At 36.5% G+C, this 27298-nt stretch overlaps 3 protein-coding genes and 1 long non-coding RNA gene across 5 annotated transcripts; all 4 read left to right on the top strand.

The window, feature by feature from the left end:
• Positions 1-107: 107 nt before the first annotated feature.
• LOC110661848 (coatomer subunit zeta-1) lies at positions 108-2718 on the top strand. 2 transcript variants are annotated; one of them, XM_021820628.2, is made up of 6 exons: positions 108-273; positions 758-917; positions 1436-1583; positions 1706-1783; positions 2286-2370; positions 2476-2718. In XM_021820628.2, exons 1-6 carry the CDS (start codon positions 271-273, stop codon positions 2533-2535), a joined length of 534 nt encoding a protein of 177 aa, XP_021676320.1. In that variant the 5' UTR covers positions 108-270; the 3' UTR covers positions 2536-2718. The 2 variants fall into 2 exon arrangements, with proteins under 2 accessions (XP_021676320.1, XP_057992801.1); XM_058136818.1 differs by lacking the exon at positions 108-273 and adding an exon at positions 328-483.
• Positions 2719-4584: 1866 nt separating this feature from the next.
• On the top strand, positions 4585-5538 carry LOC131173980 (uncharacterized). Its single transcript, XR_009144331.1, has 2 exons — positions 4585-4852; positions 4931-5538. It is a non-coding gene; the product is annotated as an uncharacterized LOC131173980 (long non-coding RNA).
• Positions 5539-14696: 9158 nt separating this feature from the next.
• On the top strand, positions 14697-20024 carry LOC110661847 (uncharacterized). Its single transcript, XM_021820627.2, has 7 exons — positions 14697-14854; positions 15143-15208; positions 15325-15374; positions 15810-15874; positions 19341-19432; positions 19559-19630; positions 19732-20024. Exons 1-7 carry the CDS (start codon positions 14852-14854, stop codon positions 19768-19770), a joined length of 387 nt encoding a protein of 128 aa, XP_021676319.1. The 5' UTR covers positions 14697-14851; the 3' UTR covers positions 19771-20024.
• A 145-nt stretch (positions 20025-20169) lies between these two features.
• LOC110661846 (two-pore potassium channel 3) lies at positions 20170-25414 on the top strand. Its single transcript, XM_021820626.2, has 2 exons — positions 20170-22238; positions 24750-25414. The coding sequence occupies exons 1-2, from the start codon at positions 21100-21102 to the stop codon at positions 24895-24897; spliced, it is 1287 nt and encodes a 428-aa protein (XP_021676318.1). The 5' UTR covers positions 20170-21099; the 3' UTR covers positions 24898-25414.
• Positions 25415-27298: the final 1884 nt, after the last annotated feature.

The following is a 27298-nucleotide window of genomic DNA, read 5'->3' as shown; positions in this document are numbered from 1 at the left end:
CATAATAATAATAATAATAATAATACAAATAAGGGAGAAGAGTTAAGGAAAAGCAGGGTGGAGGGGAATTTTCTTTAAAACTGAGAAAAGCAGTTGCAGTAAATAAATAAAATATTGGGTCAAATGTGAGAATACACAAAAACACAGTGAGGCTTAAGCAAATACCACTATCCATACTTTTGTCTAGACGACTAGACCTGGATCTGGTTGATCTGACAGAATTTCTCAGAAATTCCGCAGACGATTTTCCGTCAAAATTCGCCAAACAACATGGTCAGTGCATCTCTCTCTCTCAGCAACATCTGCATTGCTATTGTGTAACATGGTTTTTACAATTACGACAGAGAACTTATGAATTTCGTTTCTGCAAAATTGAAGGGTTTTTCTTTTTCATTTTGTCATTGGACGTTTTACGTTACCTTCACTGCCGTTTCAAGATCAATTCTGTGCTACACTCGCTTAGTTCTTGTTTTAATGCCTGTAGTATGGATCTAAACTTGTTAAGTGGTTTTGTGATTGAATTCTACATGTGGAGCGCAGATCCTAGTATTATAACTAATTAATTGCACTCTTTGAATCTTGAGATTATTTCTATGATCTAAAATATTGGATTTAATTGGTATTTTATTAGGAATAATAGCCTTTGGTTTTACTTAAAATTTTCCTAAGTGACAGATCATTGATGCATGTGATGGGCCACCTAAGATAATGGGTTGTTTGAGATGTTTTAATTCTTTTAATGCAATGTTGTTCGCAGGAGTCGTGCCCTTCCATAAAAAATATCCTTCTTTTGGATTCTGAAGGAAAACGTGTAGCTGTTAAGTACTATTCAGATGATTGGCCAACAAACAATGCCAAGGAAGCTTATGAGAAAGTTGTATTTGCCAAAACTCAGAGGACTAATGCCCGCACTGAGGGTAGGCTATTTGCATTGTGATATTTTCTTTGTGTTGTCTGGTTGTGTATCTGTGTCATAGAATTCATTTGATCAAGTGCGCATTCTCTATCTATGATATATTTATGTGGGGTTTGCTGTGGCATTCCATCATCTGGCCAGTTAGTGTCAATTTTAGAGGGTAAATGTCATTCTCTTTGCTCTGCTCCTTCAGTACTCTGTAATCTCATGAGGGTGGTCTTATATGGTTAATCTGTTATGGTGACAGTATTGAGGATTCTTTTTCCCCTGGTATTGGGGGAGCTGGGGTGGGAACAAAGAAAATTATGAAAAAAGTTCAGTAATCAGATTGTTTAATTTTGAATGTAGGCATATCACATTCTAGGATTTGTAGAAGTTTTTTGGGATTGTTCATTCTACTTTGTAAAATGACATCTCTTTGTTGATGAAGTACATATGATAATTTGTTCTTCTTGCATGTTTTCTTTACCCTGTGATTCTCACTCCTTTCATTTTAATATGTTGCTACTTCATTTGCAGCGGAGATAACAATGCTTGAGAATAACATTATTGTTTACAAGTTTGTTCAAGATCTTCACTTTTTTGTTACTGGAGGTGAAGATGAAAATGAGCTCATCTTAGCCACAGTTCTTCAGGGATTTTTTGATGCTGTTGGTCTTCTCCTAAGGTTTTTCCGATAGCCTTATTATCACATCCTTTCATACAGTTAAATACTGTCTAGTGTCTACATAATTATCGCCCTTTCTATTCATTGAATTTGACCCATTTTTAAATCATTCATTTTTTTAGAGGCAACGTGGACAAGAAAGAGGCACTTGAGAATCTAGATCTCATTCTGTTATGCCTTGATGAAATTGTTGATGGCGGGTATGAGCATGCTTCTACATGAATATATTGTGTGCTTCATCGAACTATCTTTATTTTATGGAAATGTGTCCTTTTATTTACTGAATTTGAAATTCAAAACAGTGGAACATTAAGTATGGTAAATTTGTACGTTTTCTTGCAAGTTTTGGGCATGAAGAACCTTTGCCTTGATGAAAATTCTAAGCGATCACAAAGATATTCTAAATTTTGCGGCCAAGGTTAAATGTATGTTTTGTTTGAATACAAATAAGTTTAAATGGTGAGCTCTCTGTAATCTGACTAAACTTGTAATAATCTGTTTCATATGTATTTTCTGGTAAATATTCATAAATTTATTTTACTGAAGTGTCGTAGTCATCTTAAAGATACAGATGTATGAATTCTGATGCAATACAGAAAGGTATTTGCCCAGGTTCTGGGCAGTGTTGGCTCTTGTTAAACTCTTCAGTTCCTAGAGAAGCCTCTCTTACCGTGTTAATGTTAACTTTTCATAATTTTTCAGAATAATTCTGGAAACTGATGCAAATCTCATAGCGGGGAAGGTAGCAAGTAATAGCATGGATGCTGGAGCTCCATTATCCGAGCAGGTTTTGTAACTTACAAGAACCGCTTTACTTACATACATATTGAAGGGTAGTTGAAGGGATAACCCTTGCCACAATATGAACTAAAGTTATGTTTTTCTTTTGCAGACATTAACTCAAGCACTGGCCACTGCCCGTGAACATCTAACAAGATCCCTTCTTAAATAATAAGAGAGAAGCAAAGGGAGTTCTCATATTTCCGGTTTTAGATGTTAGTATTATATTAATGGATGATGCTTGCTACAAGGGCAGCTGAATGCTTCCATTTCTTGTTATTTTGATTTGTTTTGTTTTACATTGTACTCTGACCGTTTTGAGGATTAAATGAAAGCATAGCGATTTGTGGGTCAATCTCACTTATGAAAGGGTTTAATGAGATACGAAAGAGAGCATCAATCAGAGGAAAGGGAAACCACCCAAGAGCAAGGTAAATGAGAGAGGATTTTACAACCCAATTAGCTTCTTTGTTGGCTTGTCTCCTAACATGGAAAATCTGAAACTTTGACAATGAGTTAATCTTCCCATACTAATTATATTTTACAGCAAATGGTGAGGTATCCCTTTTCATCATCGATATTAAAGATTTTGCTGCAGATCACTTCGGCATGTAGAGAGATCGCTGGTGAGAGGTGGTCAGTGTCGGGAGATAACTGTATTCTACTAACTCAAACGTGCATAGAGGAACAGAATAAACTTGATTTGAAACCAAGCAAACCCAGCAAAACACAATTTTTTTCCTCATCCAGAGGAAACACATGACCCTGAGGTATCATTAGTGTCTCTAACAATGTCACCAAAACCGTGAATAAATGAGGCAGACGTCTATCTGCCTGCATGGAAACATCTTCAATGTCAGTGGCAAAATGCAATAAACGTCAATTTGTTCTCTCAAATTGACAGCGAGAGTCAATTAAGTTTAAATTTATAAATTAGAATCACCATTTAATTGGAAGTATTGAATTATACTTCTTCCATTTATTTTTATCTGTGTTTTTATATTGTGATTAAAAAAATGATTAAATTACTTAAATTATAATAAAATATTATTTAATTTGACTAAATTGTTATCTTTCTTAATTAATCAAAGGATAGTGAGAAAAGTGAAAAGATGGATTTTAAAAAATTGTAAAAATAGTTGAAAAAAATTAATTAATATTCTTTAATTTTCTTAAAACGAAAAATAATTTTGAATAAAACAACTTCTAAAAAAACAAAAAATAAAAAATAAAAAGGAAGAAGTATTATGTTATGGTAATTGTTGACCATCACCTTCATAGTTGATACATTTCTTTCCTCCCTGCCCTCCTCCCAACCTGCACCCAAAATGAAAAAGGAGATTTCAAATTAGGGGTAACTATAAGGAAGACATATGTGAAAATCACTTTATTTGAACTTAAACGTGATTAATTTTTTTAATATTTAAATTTATTTTAAATTTGATTGAAATTTATTATTAATTATCTAAATTTATTTCAAAACCGATTATTATTACCTAAAATCAAACTTGAATTTGTTTAATTTTATATTTTTAAATTAATAATTTATATAAAAAATATTTGTTATTAATAATTTATATTTTAAAATTTTAATAATTCTATAAAATTTTTAAAATTTTTATTTAAAATATAATATATAAAAATTATTAATATTATTATAAAAATATATACTTTATATTCAGTTTATTATTAAAATATTTATATAAATATGTTCAGGTAATAATGAATATTCAATATGTAAAAACTAATTTCGACCAAAAACACTGTAACACCCCAAATTTTATTATTTATGAGTATTTTTGATATTTTAATTTTATTTAAATTTTAGGAATTTTTTTGAGATTTTTCGGATTTTAAAAATCGGGTTCGATTTTCCTAAAATATAAACTTTGATGATTTTTAAAAATTAATTTAAAGACCACGTGGCAAAACTAAAAATATATTTGGAGTCTACGTATTTTTCTGAGTTTTACAGAATTTTTTCGGAATTTTTGGACCTCGTTTTCGGTCCCGAGGCAGAGTAAAAATTCAAAATTTTGTATTTCGAATCGAACCGGCCGAATCGAACCGGACCGGATCGGACCGGTCGAATCGAACCGGCTCCCTTTCCTTTTTCTTCTCCCGCGCGCGTCGTCTCTCTCTTTTCTCTTTCTTTTCTCTCTCCTCCTCCCTGCGCTGCGTCGCTCGATTTCTCGGCCAAATCCGACCGATCCACCACCGATTGGACCGGGTCTTGAGTCTAAAATCATCTACTCGTGAGAGCTTTCCATAGACACCAAGAACGCCGAAATCCATCGAGCGGTTTGTCCGATTTTTGCTCGGGAAGATTTTAGCCCATTTCGACTTTTGGGCTAGATTTCTCGAAAACCGTGAATCCCACGAGGAAACCGAGACCACCAGCACGCTCCATTCGTCGAGAGCTTCGCAACGACATAAATTTCGAATTTTTCCGACACCGTTTTTCGATGGGTCCCACGGAACTTCGCAGTGTAATTTCGAGCATTAAATGAGCTTAGAAAATTCTGAAAAATTTATGTGCTAACCCCCGTGTTATGGGCTTCGTGTAGGTATCCTCGATTCGCGGAAATTCGACAGTTGACCGGGTCTGCAAATTTCGGGCCAGACAGACCCGTGACCGGAAAAGTCTCCGAATTGGGCCGAGGTTTTGGCTAGCCCCCCATTGTCAGACGTCCCGAGCGCGTTCCCGAAGTCGGAATCGGCAAAGGTAAACCCGAACCTTGCTTTTTCGTAATTTTCTAGTGCTTAAATAGGATTAAAAATCCATAAAATATTCGTGGTAGCTTAGAAAATTACGATTCTTTTTGCAATAGCTTAGTAATATTGCTAAGGACCGCGGGGCAAAGTTTTATAATTTTTAGAGCTTGTTTGGGCAGTTTTTGCAAAAATGATCAATAATAAGGACTAAATTGAAATTTTGCGTATTGTGATGGATGATTGATTTGATGGGCCCAGGAGGGGCTGTGTGATATGATTGAACTGTTGATGTATGGATTGTGAGTATAGAAGTGCGTTTTTAGCCCTTTTGCAGGTTGGGTAGGTCCTAGGTATAGGGGAGACTCTGCCGGATTTTCGGCACGACTTAGGACGTAATTGGTCTTTTTCTTTATTTGTATTGAGTCAGATTGTATTAAATAAATGTAATATGATTGTCAGATGAGCGGAATGACCTTCTTCCTCCGCCACCGCCACGGTAATTTTTCACAAGTCTGTGAGTAAAATATTAATTTTAATTATAATTTCGATATTATTATAAGTTCAGCATGCCAATTCATCACTAATATGCATATATTTATTTTGTTAAACTATCGTCACGATTTATGTTGCATTCATAATCGTTGATGTACCATGGATGTTGTTGTGGTAATTTGGAGGCGGTGCGTGCGTTGGCGTGCGTGTGATGTGTTGTGGAATATGGAAAGGACGGTGAAGTCACTGCTTGAGTAATTCGCTGGTACACGTTCCTTCGATGGGTAGTCAAGGCTTGAGTAATTCGATTGTACCCTCGAGATGGAGATTAAGTGGAAGTCAGAGCTTGAGTAATTCCGGCACCGGGTTGGATTTAAGAGAGTCGTATAGGATCGGCTCCCATATGTTATGATTGATACTACAGGTGTGTGAGTGCTCCAAATTACCTTTTGATGTTATGATGTGAAAATGTTGTGTATGTTGCATTTCACTCTACAAAGTTGCATTAGTTTGAGATAGTTATAGAGATTATAGTTAAGATTGATATTTTACTCTCTAAGTCGAACGCTCACTCTGTTCAAAAATTTTTACAGCCACGGAGGATATTTTGTTACGAGTTAACACGCTTTTCTACTTCGCAGTTGTTTATTAATATTTGTGTAATTTTAATTACTCCTAGAATTTCCGCATGTGTTAGCGATAATTATTTGAATTTGGTCCGTAATATTATATTCATGTTGGACTGTAAACTTAATATTTTAAGTCTGCTTTTGATGGATTGGATGAGGAGCCGAGCTCCCATTTATTATTATGTTGATGAGTATGTGGAGGGTGAGCTGAGCTCCCCAATGGATTGTTTATTGTGTTTACAGGTCGGGTGAGTCGAAAACTCCCCGTTGGTAAGTCTATTTTATGGCCGGACTCTGTCCGTTTGTTTTCTTGATATTGGGCCCAAATGCGCCTTAGAGTTGGGTTAATGAACAGTTAGGCTTACTACGGGCCTCGGGGCTTTAGGGTGGCCTGTGTCCTAGTCTTGGTCCGGCCCATAGGTTGGGTCGTGACAAATGTGGTATCGAGCTTAGGCTCAGATTCCTAGGGAAAAGTTGTCTAAAGTGTTGGGAAAAGTCTAATAGGAGTCACATGCGGAAAAATAGGGTCCATATTCGTCTTGCATTGTCGTCTTTGCTTCTAGTTTCTGCTTCATATATTGTGTGTAAATATGAGTCTATAGAGCTGTGCAATGTGCAATTTTGAATTTTGTGGGCTAATGCTGCTGAATTTCAGGAAAATGCGTAGACGCGGGAGAGCTGCCATCGCACTGAACGGATGTGCCCGACGAGGTGTCGGCCACGAGGATGCGCGCTTTGCCAGGAGGCGGGGTAGGAGGCCTAGAGCTGCTCAAGTAGAAGAGCAGCTGCCCACAGTTCAAGAACAGTCTTTCATGGCACAGGGTCCCATGGACCCAATGGCGCTTACTCTAGGTCTGGCAGAGAACCATCGACATGATGGCGCGATATATGGTCCACCCTCCACGGCAGCGATCCACGCACCAAGAGGAACCGTACAAGCAGATCATAAATTTTAAGAAGTTGGTGCACGGTACTTATGATGTGTCGACGATGCATATCGGTTTACGGATTCTCGCAGAGCAAGAAGCAATTACAGTTGACTGATAGAAGATTGATAGAGTGTATGCAGCATGTCATGGGGCCCATGCCTAGACAATGGATGAATGACTACGTGTTACCCCGGATGGAGGGTTTGACATGGGCTCAGTTTGTGGAACTTTTTATCAATCGGTTTGTGCTAGAAAGCTTCAGAGATCAGAAGCAGTGGGCCTTTGAGGCCTTAAGACAGAATGGCAGGTCTGTAGATGAATATGCTCTGAGAATTTACGGAATTGAGCAGATATGCCCCTACAGATATCTCAGAGACTATGAAAGTGAAAAGATTCCTAAAGGGGCTTGACAGGAGGTATGCGAACCTGGCCATGATGTCGGATCAGTCTTTTGATGTGGTGGTTGATCGAGCCAGACAGATTGAGATTAGCTATGCTGTGGATGACAGCGGAAGAGCAAAGAAAAATGTTGAGGCGTGGATGCCAAGGGTATTTGGCATTGGTGAGAGATACATCTGTAGAAGGTGTCAGCATGGAAAACGTTCCTGTTGTCAGAGAATTCATGGATGTCTTCACGAGGAGCTTCGGGGTTGCCACCAGGAAGGGAAATTGAGTTTTGCATTGATGTTGTTCAGGGTACAAACCCCATATCAATGCCACCTTACAGGATGGCACCAGTGAATTGAAAGAGCTAAAGGAGCGACTACGGAGCTTTTGGACAAGGGTTTTATTCGTCCGAGCACTTAACCCTGGGGTGCTCCTTTTTTATTTTTGAGTAAGAAGGTTGGGTAATTGAGGTTGTTTATCTAATACATACAGCTGAACAAGGTGACTGTGAAGAACATGTATCCACTTCCTCGGATCGATGATTTGTTTGATCGGCTCAAGGAGCTAGATTCTTTTCAAGATAGACTTGCGATCAGGCTACCATCGGTTGAGAATCGGGAATGAGGATGTGTCCAAAAGCGGCTTTCGAGGACAAGATATGGTCATTATGAGTTCTTGGTGATGTCTTTTGGACTCACTAATGCACCAAAGACCTTCATGGACACGATGAGCAGGTGTTCAAGCCATTTTTGGACCGTTTGTCATCGTATTCATAGATGACATTTTGGTATACTCTTGGACCGAGGAAGAACACGTGTGGCACTTGAGGATGGTGTTGCGAGCGTTGAGGAGCACGGCTATATGCCAAATTTTCAAAATGTGAATTTTGGCTAGAAAGCATCTCATTCTTGGGACACGTGGTTTCTAGTAGCGGCATTCAAGTGGATCCCAAGAAAATTGAAGTCAGAATCGATTGGCTTAGGCCTACATGATCCAGCGAGGTGCGAAGTTTTCGGGTTTAGGCGGCTATTATAGGCGTTTTGTACAAGATTTCTCGGGATAGCGGCTCCTAACTAAGTTGACCGGGAAGAATGTTCCATTCATTTGGACAGATGATTGTGAGGTGAGTTTCGAAGCTTAGGAGTGTCTAACCACGCCCCTGTGTTGACATTACATGTGAGTGGTGATGGATACACCGTGTATTGTGAGCGCCTCGAGTTGGCCTAGGGTGTGTTTTGATGCGAGAATGGAAAGGTAGTGGCTTATGCTTCAAGGCGGTGAAGAGGCATGGCGAAACTACCCCACCCATGATTTGGAAATGGCGGTGTAATCTTTGCACTTAAAATCTGGAGACACTACATGTATGGTGAAGTGTGCGAGATATACACCGACCACAAGAGTTTAAAGTACATCTTCCAACAGAGGGACTTAAACTTTAGACAGAGGAGATGGATGGAGCTTACGAAAGACTATGATTGCACCATCGGTACCACCTGGGAAGGCCAATGTTGTAGCAGATGCCTTGAGCGAGAAAATCTTACGCGATTTGGCGCACATTTCAAAGAGAAGAAGAGACCGTTGATTCGGGAGGTACATGAGTTGAGGGATCAAGGTTCAATCCTAGATCTTTCAGATGAGGGGGCATTGTTGGCTCACTTTTCAGTGAGGCCAGACTTGAGGGACAGAGTTAGAGTTTCCCAGCACAGAGACCAACAATTGATGAAGATTATAGAGAGAGTACAACAAGGTGAAGGTGGTGAGTTTGGATTTGCCAATGATGGCGCCCTAGTGCAAGGTTCTAGGATATGTGTGCCCGATGTGGACAATCTCAGGAATGAAATCATGCGAGAGGCACACTACACACTGTACAGTATCCACCCAGGTTCCACCAAGATGTACCATGATGTGAAAGATAGCTACTGGTGGAATGGCATGAAGAGAGACATAGCAGACTTTGTGTCCAAGTGCTTGACTTGTCAGAAGGTGAAGTTTGAACACCAGAGACCGTCAGGGAAGCTGCAAGAGCTCCCTATCCCAGAATGGAAGTGGGAAATGATTACTATGGATTTTGTGACTGGGTTGCCTCGTACCACGCGAGGATATGATTCGATATGGGTAATTGTAGACCGCTTGACCAAATCAGCTCATTTCTTGCCTGTAAAGACTACATACTCTGTGGCACAGTATGCCCGGCTCTACATTCGAGAAATAGTCAGATTGCATGGAGTTCCGGCTTCCATAATATCTGACAGAGGGCCCCAGTTCACTTCTCGGTTTTGAAAAAGTTGCGGAGGCACTTGGCACGATTGAACTTGAGACGGCTTTCCACCCTCGAGACGACGGGACGATCGAAGGACAATCCAAACACTGGAAGACATGCTTTCGCTGAGTGTCTTTGGATTTGGAGGGTCTATGGGATGAGGTGCTTGCTTTGGTGGAATTTGCCTACAACAACAGTTATCACTCCAGCATAGGGTTGGCACCCTATGAGGCATTATATGGAAGAAAGTGTAGGTCTCCTGTGTTGGACAGAAATGGGGAAGCGAAGTGCATGATGTAGACCTAGTGCGGTACACTTGAGGTAGTTCCTTTAATCGGGAACGGCGAGGACGGCTTTCGATGAAGCAGAAGAGTTATGCGGACCCAGACGGAGGATGTGGAGTTTGCGATGGCGACTATGTATTCTGAAGGTTTCTCCAATGAAGGAGTCATGAGATTTGGAAAGAAGGGCAAGTTGGCACCTCGGTATATTGGACCTTTTGAGGTTCTTGATAGATTTGGAGCGATTGCCTACAGGTTGGAGCTACCACCCAACCTTTCTCACGTTCATCCAGTGTTTCACATCTCCATGCTCGAAATACATTCTGATCCTTCTCATGTCTGCATTAGGATGTGATAGAGCTAAAGAGAACTTGACATTTGAGGAGCGACTGTAGCCATAGTGGACTACCAAGTGAGGCAGTGAGATCCAAAGCAGATCCCTATGGTTAAGGTTTTGTGGAGGAGTCGATCGGTGGAAGAGTGCACTGAGAGTCGAGCGGGACATGCGTAGCAAGTACCCTTACTTGTTCAATGCATAATCAGTGTTTTATTCGCCTTGTGTAAAAATTCGAGGACGAATTTTTACTGTAAGAGGAAGATTGTAACACCCCAAATTTTATTATTTATGAGTATTTTTGATATTTTAATTTTATTTAAATTTTAGGAATTTTTTTGAGATTTTTCGGATTTTAAAAATCGGGTTTAATTTTCAGAAAATATAAACTTTGATGATTTTTAAAAATTAATTTAAAGACCACGTGGCAAAACTAAAAATATATTTGGAGTCTACGTATTTTTCTGAGTTTTACGAAATTTTTTCGGAATTTTTGGACATCGTTTTCGGTCCCGAGGCAGAGTAAAAATTCAAAATTTTGTATTTCGAATCGAACCGGCCGAATAGAACCGGACCGGATCGGACCGGTCGAATCGAACCGGCTCCCTTTCCTTTTTCTTCTCCCGCGCGCGTCGTCCCTTTCTTTTCTCTTTCTTTTCTCTCTCCTCCCCTCCCCTGCGCGCGCGCGTCGCTCCAGTTTCTCCGGCCAAATCCGACCGATCCGGCCACCGATTGGACCGGGTCTTATGTCTAAAATCATCTACTCGGCGAGAGCTTTCCATAGACACCAAGAACGCCGAAATCCATCGAGCGGTTTGTCCGATTTTTGCTCGGGAAGATTTTAGCCCATTTCGACTTTTGGGCTAGATTTCGGCAACCGTGAATCCACGAGGAAACCGAGACCACCAGCACGCTCCATTCGTGAGAGCTTATAGCGACATAAATTTCGAATTTTTTCGACACCGTTTTTCGGTGGGTCCCACGGAACTTCGCAGTGTAATTTCGAGCATTAAATGAGCTTAGAAAATTCTGAAAAATTTATGTGCTAACCCCCGTGTTATGGGCTTCTTGTAGGTATCCTCGATTCGCGGAAATTCGACGATTGGAAGGTTCGCAAATTTCGGGCGAACGGACGTGACCGGAAAAGTCTCCGAATTGGGCCGAGGTTTTGGCTAGTCCCCCATTGTCAGACGTCCCGAGCGCGTCCCCAAAGTCGGAATCGGCAAAGGTAAACCCGAACCTTGCTTTTTCGTAATTTTCTAGTGCTTAAATAGGATTAAAAATCCATAAAATATTCGTGGTAACTTAGAAAATTACGATTCTTTTTGCAATAGCTTAGTAATATTGCTAAGGACCGCGGGGCAAAGTTTTATAATTTTTAGAGCTTGTTTGGGCAGTTTTTGCAAAAATGATCAATAATAAGGACTAAATTGAAATTTTGCGTATTGTGATGGATGATTGATTTGATGGGCCCAGGAGGGGCTGTGTGATATGATTGAACTGTTGATGTATGGATTGTGAGTATAGAAGTGCGTTTTTAGCCCTTTTGCAGGTTGGGTAGGTCCTAGGTATAGGGGAGACTCTGCCGGATTTTCGGCACGACTTAGGACGTAATTGGTCTTTTTCTTTATTTGTATTGAGTCAGATTGTATTAAATAAATGTAATATGATTGTCAGGTGAGCCGGGACAGCCTTCTTCCTCAGCCCAGCCGCCACAGTAAATTTTATTCAATTCTTAGAGTAAAATATTAATTTTAATTATAATTTGATATTATTATATGTTCAGCATGCCCATGCATCACTTATATGCATATATTTATGTAGTTAAACTCTAGGCACGATTTATGTTGCATTCATAACTGTTGATGTACCATGGATGTTGTTGTGGTAATTTGGAGCAGTGTGCGTGCGTTGGCGTGCGTGTGATGTGGTGTGGACTATGGATAGGACGGGGTAGTCACGGCTTGAGTAATTCGCTGGGACCCGTTCCTTCGAGGGGTAGTCACGGCTTGAGTAATTCGCTGGGACCCTCGATTTGGTTATTAAGTGGAAGTCCGAGCTTGAGTAATTCGCTGGCACCAGGTTGGATTTAAGAGAGCTGTATAGGGGATCAGCTCCCATATGTTATGATTGATACTACAGGGTGTGTGAGTGCTCCAAATTACCTTTTTGATGTTATGATGTGAAAATGTTGTGTATGTTGCATTTCACTCTACAGGTTGCATTAGTTTCAGATAGTTATAGAGATTATAGTTAAGATTGATATTTTACTCTCTGAGTCGAACGCTCACTCCTGTTCAAAAATTTTTACAGGCCACAGGAGGATATTTTGTTCTGAGTTAACCTGCTTTTCTACTTCGCAGGTTGTTTATTAATATTTGTGTAATTTTAATTACTCCTAGAATTTCCGCATGTGTTAGCAGTAATTATTTGAATTTGGTCTGTAATATTATATTCATGTTGGACCTGTAAACTTAATATTTTAAGTCTGTTTTGATGGATTGGATGAGGGAGCTGAGCTCCCATTTATTATTATGTTGATGAGTATGTGGAGGGTGAGCTGAGCTCCCCAATGGATTGTTTATTGTGTTTACAGGTCGGGTGAGTCGAAAACTCCCCGTTGGTAAGTCCATTTTATGGCCGGACTCTGTCCGTTTGTTTTCTTGATATTGGGCCCAAATGGGCCTTAGAGTTGGGTTAATGAACAGTTAGGCTTACTACGGGCCTCGGGGGCTTTAGGCTGGCCCAGGTCCTAGTGCCGGTCCGGCCCATAGGTTGGGTCGTGACAAACACAATTGATATTATTTCTTAAATCTGAATCAATACCAAACCTTATTATATATATAGGAGTGACAACGAGTAGGATATTTTCGAAAATCACCATATCTAAATTCGAACCCTATTAATATTCTCAAAATTCAAATTTATCTCAAACTCGATTAAAATTTATTTTCAATCAGTAAACCTATCCCAAACCTGATTATTATTATCCAGAAGATACTCAAACTAATTTAATTTTATCTTTTTAATTAAAAATTTACATAAAAAATTATTTTTATTAATAATTTTTATTTTAAAATTTTAATAATTCCATAAAATATTTCAATTTTATTTTATATAAAATAAAATTTATAAATATAATTATAAAAAACATATATTTATATTTAATAAAATATTTATAAAAACGAATTTGGTTAATAGATACTCAACATGTAAAATTTGAAATCGTCCTGAATCCATAATGGTATTAAATTTCATATTCGAATCCATCTTAAATCCAATTATATATTACCTAAACTCATTCCATAAGAATTTGATCGGATTGAGTACCCACAAAAACTTGGACCATTATCATTCTTAATTATATATTACCCAAATTTATTTTATCATAATTTGATTGAATTAGGTATATGTAAATATCTATTCGTTGCTATCTTATTTGCTGTTTTTCTAAAGAAACAAAATCATATTTCAAATACGTTAATTTCAGTATCCTCTCCTTTGACAAAGGCATTCAGAATTTTTATCCATAAATAACTACATCTATAATTTATAAATCAGAGAAAATAAATGAGATATATAAAAGTACACAATTAAATTTAAAAATGATAAATTATCTTTTATTTTGATTAGTCAAAAAATATATAAGAATTTATTAAAAGAAAAGACTTTAAATAATTAATAATATCATCTAAATAGTACTTCTAATCTAAATTGAATTTTAATTATATACAATATTTAAAAAATTCTTATATGTCTTCACATGTTTAGAAAACCACCTTTTTATATTTTAAACTCTGTTAACTCTTTTAGAATTATGTTATTTTTTTTTTATTTTTGTATAAATAATGTATTTTGAAATAATATAAAATTATATTATTAAATAAAAATAAATATATCATAACTTTTGGCAAGCATTATCATTAAATTTTGGTTTCTACTAATGTCAATTTTCTTTTAATATAAAAATTATTATTAATGATTAACATGTGATTAGCATGTTATTAACTAATAAATATTATTTTTTAATAAGAAAATAATAAAACATGATTAATACCTTAATGAATATTAATTTTATTAAATTATGAATATGTTAGGATTGGAAATTATTTTTACCAAGTGAATAAAAGATTAGTAATTATAGAACAAAATACTTAATAGTATATGTATAAATAAAATGTTAATTTATTATTTTTTATTATTTTTATCAAGGTTAATTTATTTTTTATTAATAAATTTAATTTGTGAATTAATTATAATTCAATATTAATTATTTTAAAAAAATTATACTACTTCAATATTAAATATTAAGCATGTCTAATAAAAAGCAGCGTCTTGCAAACGCCAAGCCTTCTTGAGTTAAACCGGACACTCTCTCCTGGGAAGAAAAGAAGAAGGCATTCACTTTATGTAGCAGCAACGCGATTCTTAACTCTGCAAAGAGCTGCGGTTGCTCGAATCATGGTATGTTATTTTCTTTCCTTCTTCAATTTTCCTTTACTATCTCTGCAATTAGGGTTTTGCCATTGGTTTGTTTTGCTAATTGTGAGCTTTAAGTGACTCCATGTGTTAATTTTGGGAAGGCTTTTGATTTTGGGTGATTTCTTAAGAAACAAGAGCTATATCACCTTTTTGTTTCTTTAATTCGTTTTGGCTCTTGTCATTTATACTTTAGGATACTTTGTTTTGCTGTCATTTTGGTTAAACAGTTTGGGACTCCTGAAATTTTCTCTTCTTGTGCATAATATTTAGGATGATCCGGAATTAGAAGCGATTCGCCAGAGAAGAATGCAGGAGCTCATGGCTCAACGTGGCGTGGTAATTATGATTCAATATATATATTTTTTTGTGCATGAAATTCATGCCGTCTGCTGGCTATTATTTGCTATATATTGAATATGGTCATGGTCTTATTCAGCTTTATGAATGGACAGGGAAATCAGCAGGGCTCTGAACAGCAAAAGGCTCAGGACGAGGCGAAGAGGTTGGTTAGTCAAATTTAATTTGTTGCTATTCTGCCAATTTTCTTTGCGGTGGAGCCTGCTTGGGTACCATATCTTTCTTTTTTTCTCTCTCTTCGTCATTTCTGAAAATGAAAATGAAAATGGAAATGGAAACCTGTTCCCTTTTCTTTTGTTCATATTGTTTACTTTGAGAACTGAGAAGTTTTACTTTTCAAATGGTGTCTTGAAAGTAGTTTCTCAAAATTAAGAAAACAATGTTTTCATGTTCCAAAGGCTGGATTGTTTTTAAGTAGCTGTTTTCATATAGCAAATTTGAAAAAAGTTGGACAAACAGGGTTTCTAATCCAGAACGCAGTTTTCTGATTTTGCAACAGAAGTATTCAAATAGGCTAGTAAATCTTACATTGTGATTATGCTTTTTAATTTTTTTTTCCTCACCTTTCATTTGATAATAGGGAGGCTGAGGAACGAAGGCAAATGATGCTTAGTCAGATTTTATCTACGGAAGCCCGAGAAAGACGTCAGTTCACATCTCAAATTATTGTTTTAAATTCTATATATAGACATGTGCTTTATATCTCAGTCACTTTTTAGTGGATGCATTCTTCTTCAAGTGTTACTCTATAATTGCATTCATGAAATGCATATTACCTGCTTGGTTTATACTTCAATTTGTGGATTTTATAGTAGATCTAAGTTAGCTGTCGTTTGGTGCTATATTCTTTGTTTGTGAAGCAATGATGTTGCATCATAGCAGAGAACATTATGTCGTTTATTGAAATCTATGGGATCAATTTCATTGATTGTCCCTAAACTTCATGCCTTGCAATAGTGAAGTCAAATACCCAACATTAATTTGTAATATAAAACTCTCCCAACATTAATTTAATGAACATAAAAGTCCTTTGGACTTGTAATAACCAGTTTTCTAATTATAACATAGTAAACTAAACTCAACTAAACTCAACTCAACTCAATTTAACTAAACCTTTATCCCAAAAATTTGGGTCGGCTATATGAATTCTCTTTCTCAACTCTAAACGATTTTAGGTTACATACTCGGAAATATGTAATGCTTCTAGGTCATGTTGTACTGCTCTCCTCCAAGTCAGTTTAGGTTTACCCCTTTTTTTTTTCTATCCTCTAACCTAATGTGCTCTACTTGTCTAACTGGAGCCTCCGTATGTCTATGCTTCAAATGACCAAATCGCTTCAAATGACCAAATCACTTCAATCTCCCTTCTCTCAACTTATACTCAATTGGCACTACTTCTACCTTTTCTCTAATACTCTCATTATGAATTTTATCTAGTCTAGTATGACCACTCATCCACCTTAACATTCTCATCTCCGCAACTCTTATCTGTTATAACATAGTAAATGACTCAAATACCCCCTTTGTCTCTCTCATACTCTCTGTTTCTCAATTTGATCTCCTAGCAAGAATACATCACAAATAAAAACAACCCAAATTCAAATTCAACTCAAAATAATTCAAAACAAGCTAAATCCAAAATCTTTCGATAGAATTAATTCCAAATCTACAATCATATAATCTCAAAAATCACATAATTTCAAGACATATTGAATCAATTTACAATCAGAATCTGAATCAATTTACAATATCAAAATTCACCATTAAAATCAAAAGGAGGGTGAAAATTTAATAAATTGGATATTCTAATTCAACACCCAAAGGAATTGAAACACGCTGTGAAAGATGCTGATAAGATTAAAGTTTTTCTTGATTGAAGCTGTCAGAACAACCTGATGGGCTTTTTGATACTCGCGTTCTGTTTGAATAGAAGGAACGCTCTCAACGCTTTCCCCACAATTGCTACAAAATCCAACTGTATCGCCCATTATTGCATATTGCCCGCTGAATGTTGACACACACCTCCAAAATCCAACTGTATTGCCCATTATTGGGTATTGCCCACTAAATGTACACACACACACACACACACCCCCACACCCACACCCACACCCACCTGGTACGAGAAAGCCCTGAAATGTTAGGCAAATTATGATACTTCTTCAGCCGACATCCCTATGTTATCAGAGCATCCAGCAATTGCGTGTGGCTGGACCACAACGAGGTGACTCCCTGAAGCAACCTCTTGCTTGTCGTGATTCACCAATGTGAAGGCAAGCTGTGGTACTTCTTTGGCTGACATCCCCATTTTATCAGAGCATCCAGCAATTGCATGTGGCTGGACCACAACGAGGTGACTCCCTGAAGCAGCCTCTTGCTTGTCGTGATTCACCAATGTGACGCCGTAAGGAACCTTATGGAATATAGTCTAGCCCCTCTCTGTCACCTGTGCGGCCTCCTACCTGTCGCAAAGAAGCCATTAAGCCTTCTCATGATTTTGATCAGGGTTTGAGAGGGGTGAGGTGAGAGAGGGGGCTAGAATGGGTGGGGATGGAAGAGGTGTAGAGATTAAGGGTAGTTGAAGGGTATTTAAGTCTTTTTTAATTTTCTTTTTAATTTTAAAATATGTTAAATTAATTTTTTAACCGTAAAACTGGTTATTGTAAGTAAAAAAGAACTTTATGTTAATAAAATTAATGTTGGGGGAGTTTTATGTTACAAATTAAAGTTTAAGGACTTTACTGTTACAATTAAGTTTAGAGAATGAGTAAAGTTTATCCGAAATCTATGTGGTTAAAAAGATTGTGTTGTTTCTAGTTTGTGATAAATAAAATGCCTTTTTATGAACTTCACTAGGAAGAACTTTATGATGCCCTTGTATTTCTCTTCAAATTTTCATTAAGCATCTATTGCTTGGTTTTGTCAGCTTGTTCCTCATCTAGTCCTGCATACAACTGTGCCTACTCGATGAATTCCGGCCTCTTTGATTTTTAATAAAAACTATTTGATTTGGCTGCTGACTCCTTCCTCCTCTCCCTCCTTGCTTTTAGTTGAAGACATCTCTGTAGTGATACTATATGCGTATCAAAGAAATTGTTTATATCTGGATATTTATGGTCATGCAGGCATGAAGCAGAAACTCGTCCATAATTTTGTTTTATTAGCATTCTATATTGCATTTTAATTTAAGCAGAAAACTGATGTGCATGCATTTTTTATCTGAAATATAAATTAACGTTCAATGTCTCATATACAGCTATTCTTCTTTTAGATTGGTAAGAGAGAATAGAGTTGGTTCTGCGGGACTCTGTGCGATTGTGGTGTAGCAAGGTTTATGTTTTGATGATACCTTTAGGTTTTTAGACTGCTCCTGTGAAAAGTTGGATAAAATCCTAGTTTAAAGGGAAACCAGTATTAGTGCATTGCTATCTTGGGTTACTGTTGAATGCTTGTACTTGGAAGGGACCCTTTCTGTTTACATTTTGATCGTTTACTCTGCTTCCTCCTACACCTCTCTGTGCATAAGATTTGGTGGTGAACTGTGATGAATCTGGGAATATCTCCCTAACTTCAAGTGTGCTTCAGGGATTCATTAGAAATCAAGTTTCATGAATGACATTAGACAATCATGCTGACACAAAAAATCAATTGGTGTTGACATACTGATCAGATTTGTGTGAACCACTTTTTGGATGAATGATTCTAACAATTGTTGCAAAGTTAAATCTTATATTGCACTGATTAAATCTTATATTGCACTAACTTTTGGTAAATCTACCATCTTCTTGTGGAATTTTTATGCTGGTCTTGATCTGCAAATTCAAAAGAATAATGCTCGGCATTGTTGAGTCTAATTTGTGGTTGAAGTCATAAAAAGTTAAAAGGCAACACATAGCTAGCCATTGTAGAATCTCTTTGAATTTTGCAGCAGAGATTCATTATTTTGTTGAATGCCGAAGAATACCCATGTTTTGATTTTTCACTTTTCATTTTGTCCTGTAAATGATGGAACCAACTCTGTTATTACCTGTGTTTTGATTTTCATCTTTTCTTTCATCCTGTAAATTATTGTAACAATTCTGTTTGCTATGCTATGACACAATCTCTGCAGTTGCTCGAATTGCTTTAGTTAAACCTGAAAAGGCTAGGGGTGTTGAAGATGTTATACTGAGAGCTGCACAAATGGGTCAAATAGTTGAGAAGGTAAGAAGTGAACTATTGCAGTTTGGTTGCACTTTGTTTCATGCCTAATATATTGCAGCAATACAGATAATCTATTTAGAACCTGTAACTGAAAACTGCTCATATTATTGTTCGATATTTTTCCAGGTTTCTGAAGAGAGGCTCATTTCATTACTGGAACAGATTAATAATCAGACAACCAAGCAGACAAAAGTCACAGTAAGTCATGAAAAAACACTTAAAAAAAAAAAGAAGAGGAGAAATTCTTTATACTCCGCAGCATTCATATGATTATGATACATGATTATGTCATTCTACAGATCCAGAGGCGGAGGAGTGTTCTAGAGGACGATGATTAACTCAGATATGTAACTTCTGCTTTTACGAAGACGCAGTGCTGTTTTTGTTCCGTACTATATTTGTGGACAAATACTTTGAGGGTCGTGATATATATAATTGAATTCCTGTGTGGCTTTGTAGTTCCAAATTTTGTCCTCGTCCTATCAATCTATATCGAGTAGTTCTTTGGCTAAAGTAATAAATCTGAATGGTATTGATAACCACCTAGTTTGGCATTTGAAATTGAAAGATTGAAAAAATACTTTGTGTTCAATTCTACTCTTGATGTGGGACTGGCGATGATGTGATAGTAGAATTGGTTTAGTAGATATTTTTTTTTTTTCTTGTATGTTTGCTTTGGTTTAGCTTAGTTTCTTAGGTGAAACTGAACCCTTTTCTTTCCAGCCTCCAGTAAGTGAGAAAAAACAATTACTCAATTTAAAGGGTGATAAAACCGCTAAGATTTGGGATTTGTTTGACGGAGTAGCCTTTCACAAAAGGTGGCTTTTGGGTATCAACGCTATTTGGTTCTTAGGGCATCATATCCATTCCACAATGGTATCCCAATCTATGAATGTGATGACTTGGATTTATCATTTATTCTGACTGATTACGCTCGCTTAGCTCGAGGTCCATTCAACTAGAGTATAAGGATTTTATTTATTTTATTGCAAGTATATCCTTTAAAAAAATTACTCTGTAATTGCTCCTCTTTATCTCAAGCATGACCAAATTGCTGGACCATCTGCGACATTGACTTCAGTGAAGAAAAGGGTCATGGGATGACCGCGGCAATTTCGCTAATTTATTGGGTGGTTATATTGATTCCAGCTAGCAGGTTCCACGGAAGTTAATTTCATATATACATTAAAAATTGTCATTTCACAGCCACATGTTCGGTGCAAGTCCGACGGCGACGGTACCCTGGTCACTAGAAGGGGACCCAACTTATCACCCGCGCGTGGAAAAACGTATTCCTCTGAATTTCAGCAGAGACGAGACGAAAAGTATAGTCTTTGCGGATATCTGAACCTCATTAAATCATCGTTTTTAAGCCTTCCAATTCCAAACTCCTTGGATGGCTCTGCAACAAAAAGGCCGAATCAAACTCCCTCGTCTTTCCATCTCTCCCTAGCATAACACCACGCACATGTGACACGCCCACTCTCCGTCTCTTTGTCTTTCTGTTTGTATGCTTTCTCTTTTGATCTCTCAACCTTTGTCGCCTCTGCAATTCTCTGATTCGTCATTGTGTCATTCAATCCTACGCAGTTTTTAGTTTTCTTTCACCACCTCACTATTCCTGTTCCTCCAAAACCACCAAAGATTTATCCTTTTTGGTTACCCAGATGGAGAAAGAGCCCCTGCTGTCATATCACAGCCCAAGGCGGAGAACGCCGCCGCAACCGTTGTCGCTGCTCTCCTCTCTCCCCGAGCATGATGAAGTCTCTCTACCTATCCCTTTTACACCTTCAGCACTTAAAGAACGCCTTATTTTTGGCCCTTCTGCAGCCTCTTCTATCGACGCTTCTCCCATTGTTGAGGCTTTGACTCTCTCTCTCAACTCGCCAAAACAGTCGTGTTCCAATCCAGAACTCAACGCAATCGCTCAAGAATTACCGCAACAACAGCAGCAGCAACAGTCTTGGTTGATCGACCCCAATTATACGGGGACCAAGACTAATCTCCACAGGTCCAAAACAGCACCAGCTATGGCTGCCATCAATGATACTCACCATCCTTCCATACCCAAACCTCAATTTGCCACACAATCGATAGTTCGACAAGCTTTTGTTCTGTTGCTATTATATTTGTCTTTGGGCGTGGTAATATATTGGTTGAATCGTGATAATTTCGATGGAAATGAAACACATCCAGTTGTTGATGCCTTGTATTTTTGTATTGTAACAATGTGCACTATTGGATATGGGGATATCACTCCAAATAGCACTGCCACAAAATTGTTTTCTATATTGTTTGTCCTGGTTGGATTTGGATTTATTGATATTTTGCTTTCTGGGATGGTTAGTTATGTGCTTGATTTGCAAGAGAGTCATTTATTAAGGAATGTTAAGAGAGGAATTGATATGGAAGCCGCTGGTTCTGTAATAATTGATGTGAAGAAAGGAAGGATGAGGATAAGGATGAAGGTGGCATTGGCATTATGCGTAGTGGTTCTATGTATTGGAATTGGTGTCGGTGTCATGCATTTTGTCGAGAAGCTTGGATGGTTGGATTCTTTTTACCTCTCTGTTATGTCAGTTACAACTGTTGGTTATGGCGACAGAGCATTCAGGTCGTTGACAGGTCGTATTTTTGCTTCCATTTGGTTGCTTGTGTCAACCCTTGCAGTGGCTCGAGCATTTTTATATTTGGCTGAGGCAAGAGTGGATAAGCGTCATAGGAGGATGGCAAAGTGGGTGCTTGGCCAAAACATGACTGTCTCTGAGTTTCTTGCTGCTGACATTGACCAAAATGGCTTTGTAAGGTATGCTTTGTAAGAATATTTTTACACATTTCCATACTAAAAATATGTTTTGGATTATTTTGTTGATGTTCATTGATTAAGATAATAGTTCCTGTACAATCTTATACTTCTTTAGATGCTTTTTTTTGTACCCTAAAATATTTTGTTGCATGTTGAATATTGATTTATGTAGTGTGTATATTACTCTTGTATATTTTTATCATTCAGAGCTTGTTCTAAAATTAAACCAGAACAAGTAGCAAATTTTCTAGAATCAGATCTTGTTGGATATTTGCCCATTTATCTCACTTTTCTGTTCCAATTTCCTGGCTTATTTCATTAGGATTCTTTTCTTAGGAATGATTGTTTGGGATGTAATACTCCTTTTAATTGAGTGATATAGGGAGGGTTTACTGGAAATGGGCCTTTCTTTCATATTCTTGGTAGCCTTCTGACAAAGCTTGCAAGTAATTAATTTTGTTCACATGGCAGAATCCTGTGCAAACTGTAAGATCCTCGCAAATGCTGCTTATTGTAAATCTGAAAGAACTACTGCTACTAGACTTAGGATATTTGCGTTGATGGGTTTAACTTTCCCCTGCATTTGTATTACATTTAGTAGAACTCAAGCGGTCACTTTGGTGGTGCAGAAGCCAGCCACGTCTATATATTTTTTCATATTGCAGGCAGGTAGATTTTTCTTTTACCAATGAATTGGATCTGTCTCGATTTGATCAATAATGGGTTTCTTGGCTACAGCCCAAATTATCTCTTCAAACACCAAACAACTTCCCCATTTTGTACTTTCGGTTCCTTCCCTGTAAAATCTAGGATGGTTGATGTGATACAGATGCTCTAAAGCCAATGAACAAGCAATTATGTATTTGCTGTCCCTGGAAGTTCTGTCTTAGCCCTTGTTCAGGAACATGATGGACTTCATGTCATGTGCTCTATACATGAGAATTATGAAGTGAGAAAGACAGTGTGATGAAGTTCTGCCATTCTGGGAGTAAACTTCTTTTCATTGGCACACCCTAAACCCTGGCAATTTGATCCCCTCCCCATCTTGTGGGCACTGGGAATTGCCAATAAGGCCACATGTTGTCCTGCCCCAACTTGTTTGAATCCTAACCCCAATTCCTAACCTAAAATCGTTGTTTTTTTATTTATTTTTCTCAAACCAATCAAACATTATAAAAAATTAAGGAAGAGATGAAGTTCATTTCGTGGAGAACAGCTATACCTATCTGAGGTTAATATGCATCAAACCAAAATTAAATATCAAAGTGATCTTTCACTTTGCAGAAACTACAACTAATATCCAATATGGTGCCATTTTGGTATAATTTTGGCATAGTATCCTAGTAGCAAATTAATCAAGTGGTAAGAATGGAAAATAAGAGTGCTAAAGTGCAAGTATTGAAAAAATTTCATGAGTGCCAAGCATCATCAAATTTTTTAGTTTGTTGCTATTCAAAACCATGTGCAAATAATGTGTATTTTTTGCAAAAATTTATGTCAAATTTTCAACATTTATAGTGAAAACTAAATGGTGGAATAGGAATACCAATTTCCCAAAACTTTTTTAATGGTATTAGAGGTAAATGTGTTGACACCCAGTAGGTTTCAAGTGATGCACTGAAATTGGTTAACATACTGACTATGAGTGTATCAGTTGATTTGCTGTTTTAACACGGTTTAATGTTTGGAACAAAAAGTTATTTTTGTTTCTTCTGTTTGTCACATACCTTGCGGACCTCAAGAAATCTTCTACTCTAGAAAAGCGTTGACCATATATTTGGATGATTTTCTTCCTGCCTTATCATATTAATAGACCATAATGGCTTTTCATATGATGCTTCAGTTATATAGGTGGGTTGGCATCCTTTTAATCTCTCTTAATCAGGAATTCCTTTTGAAATCTTGTGATGATCTGTTCCCTTATTATTCTTCTCCTTTTGGTGTTTTGCTTCTTTTAAGGCAATATGAATTGTAGTTTCTTCGACCTTATAGCTTAATTTCTGTTTATTACTAATGAGAAGATGGATTCTAATATTGCATCTGGCAGGAACTGGGAAATCTTATTCCTCCCTAGTCATGTTTGCTGCTAGTTGTCAACTCTTACTCTGTCTAAACTTTCTTCTGTGATACTCAATTATTTGTCTTAATGTCTTGGGATTCTAATTGATATTCTGGTTCTTAGAATGTTTTACTATCCTCTTCTCTTTTCTTGCATTCCTTTCTGTCCATTTGGAAAGGTATGCATTCAAAATGAAGGTGGATTTGGATTTCTGGGTAAAGTAATAGAACACCAACATAATGTTAAATTCCAACATCGCTTCATTTCAAGTCTTGATCTATCCAAATGGAGATTCATATCATTCTCATTTTGCTTTATCTGAATTCCTATACATTGTCTGAAATTTTATCATTTCATCTGCAATTTACAATGCTGTGATGTTTTCAATTAAAGCAGGGCTAGATAGATCATGTTGTCTTTGTTGACCACTAATGATAGATTTTTTTCTCCAGTAAATCAGAATATGTGATATACAAGCTCAAGGAGATGGGAAAGGTTTCAGAGAAGGATATTCTGCAGATATGCCTGAAGTTTGATAGGATAGACACTGGCAACTGTGGGAAGATAACTCTCGCCGATCTTATGGACAGTCAACATTGATATACAAGTACCGTTAACAAGTTTTTAATGGTATTACTAGAATATGATAAAATGATATGTGATGATGAATTAAGGTCTAGTTTGTGCTGTAATTGCATAGACGATAGTCACTTCTGTGAATTTGGGGCCTGAACAGCTATCCTCATCATATCCTGATCCTTCAATCAGATTGCTATTTTGTGAGTTGAAATGGGAATCAAATTCTGAAGATCGCATGGGTTCTGTTGCCTGTCGAGTGGTAGAAGCCAGTCAGATGTTAAAACCTGGTGCATTTTTCAGCAACTTAGCCACTAGCCATCATTATAACGATCGCTTGAGGTATTGGTTCGGATGGGTGGGTTGTGGTGACTGGAGTATAGGTGGATGCAACTTTTCCTTGTCATGGACCTAATGGATTAATTTTTTTTTTGGCAGATGCCAAGTGATATGGCGAAGTAATTGTATAATATTGCTTTTCATGTTTTGCATGTGAGGTTCTGTGGCTTTACATAGTCTGAATGCAAATTGCTTGAATGAAGGTGGATGCTCTCTCTCTCTCGCATTTGTCTATAATCATCAATATCAGCAGTTCTTTTCTATAAGCTCTTCTGCTGACTTTTTTGGTCGTGTGCAACCGTGCATATAATCTGGGAAAGTGGGGTGAGGAGTGATAATGTCGGTAGGAACTACGAAGACCTTTTGGGAAAACTTAAACCTCAGGTGTTTACCTTGAGCTTACGACTTATGACCATATAAAAGAGAACGGAAGGAGTCCTGTAATCTTTTTGGTATGTAATAGAAGTGCATTTCAGCCACCAACTACTAGACATTTTGTAGGAACTGTCATTTGGCAATGGCGTGTGTCTCATGTTTGGATGCCGTGGGTATAGATCAAGCCAATGGGAAAGGTTACTCATGCATCATTGAGTAATCTTTGGTAGGTGTAACTTAAATATCAAACTGCCCTCTAACAAGAGTCAATAAAACTCTAGTTTTGGGAACTATGATGAAGTCATGGTGGCATGGGGTGTTTGAATGCCTCCTGCAAATCGAAATATTTCTGAAAATAACATACCCTTCTAAATGTGATGACCATCTTTGTGTCTTCTCTTTAGTCAACGAATCTATCATTTCATAACCCAAGAAGGGAAGATAAAGGTTTCATCAAGGTTTTTGTATGGTTTTTTTTGTTTGTTTGTGTTTTACGTTTCTCAATTACAATATCCTATGGTATGTATATTATATTTGTCTTGTTTTTATTTGGTGGCTGCCATTTTTTGATTCAGTTGTCTCTTTGATTTGATCTTTGGCCGCTAAATCTACACCAGGTTTACCAAATGTAGCTACAAACCACTCGTTGAATAATCGAAGGACCTAGGCTTGAGTGGGGGGTGGGGAAGGATCATGATTTATGTGATTAGAGTGCTGCAATTGCATACAATTTAATTAAAACCTTTTCTTTTCTAGATTTAATTTAATTAAAACTGATTAACTTAATGAATAAATAAAATATGTAAAATAATAAGAAATAAAGAATATTGCATGAATAAAATTATTTACGATATAATGAAAATTATGATACTATGAACTGTATGATATATCTACATCATTATAAAAAACTTAAATTTATAAAAAAATATTTATAATATTTTAAAAAATAAAATTATTATATTAAATTTTATATACTCATTGATTTAGCTCATTTATAAATTTATATTTGGCTCATAAATTGATAAATATCATGCCTAATCACTCAAATTTATAAGTATTTTCATAAAAGTTATTAAAGTATAATTTCTTTCATAAAAATACTGAATTTCAATTTAATTTTATAAAAATTATTATCATCAAAAATTAAAAATTTTTAAGTTAACCTGCTGATTTGTCGACTATTTTATAAATAAAATTATTATATTTTATTAATTTTTTTTAAATAGAATGCATAAAACGCATTTAGCGACTCATCGCCATCAAATCACTTTCCTTTTTTCATTTCTTCTCTATTAATAATCATTAATTAAGTAATTTTATTTATAAAATAATCAACAGATTTGCAGATTAATATGAAAGTTTTTAATTTCCTTTTACAAACTTTTATGAAATTAAATTGAAATTTAGTTTTATGAAAAAAAAATTAAAATTTAATAATTTTTATGAAAACATTCATAAAGTTGAGTAACCGCGTATAATAATTACCCTTTATAAATTAGTTTATATATTTATTATAATTTAATATTTTAATAAATATATTTATTTATTAATGATATTAATTTTTTTATGATTATATGAATTAGGATCCACATAATTATTAATAAAAACTATAATTTTTATGATTTATTTAATGGATTAGTGTGTCAAATTGTATAATTTATTTATTTAGTTCTTTTACGATCTTCAATTTTCCTTTATTATGGTGGGTTTT

This window comes from Hevea brasiliensis, chromosome 15 (genome assembly GCF_030052815.1).
Source record: "Hevea brasiliensis isolate MT/VB/25A 57/8 chromosome 15, ASM3005281v1, whole genome shotgun sequence".
NCBI classification, from domain to species: domain Eukaryota; kingdom Viridiplantae; phylum Streptophyta; class Magnoliopsida; order Malpighiales; family Euphorbiaceae; genus Hevea; species Hevea brasiliensis.
Note: the sequence above shows the minus strand (reverse complement) of the source record. Positions and strands in the feature narration are given on the sequence as shown.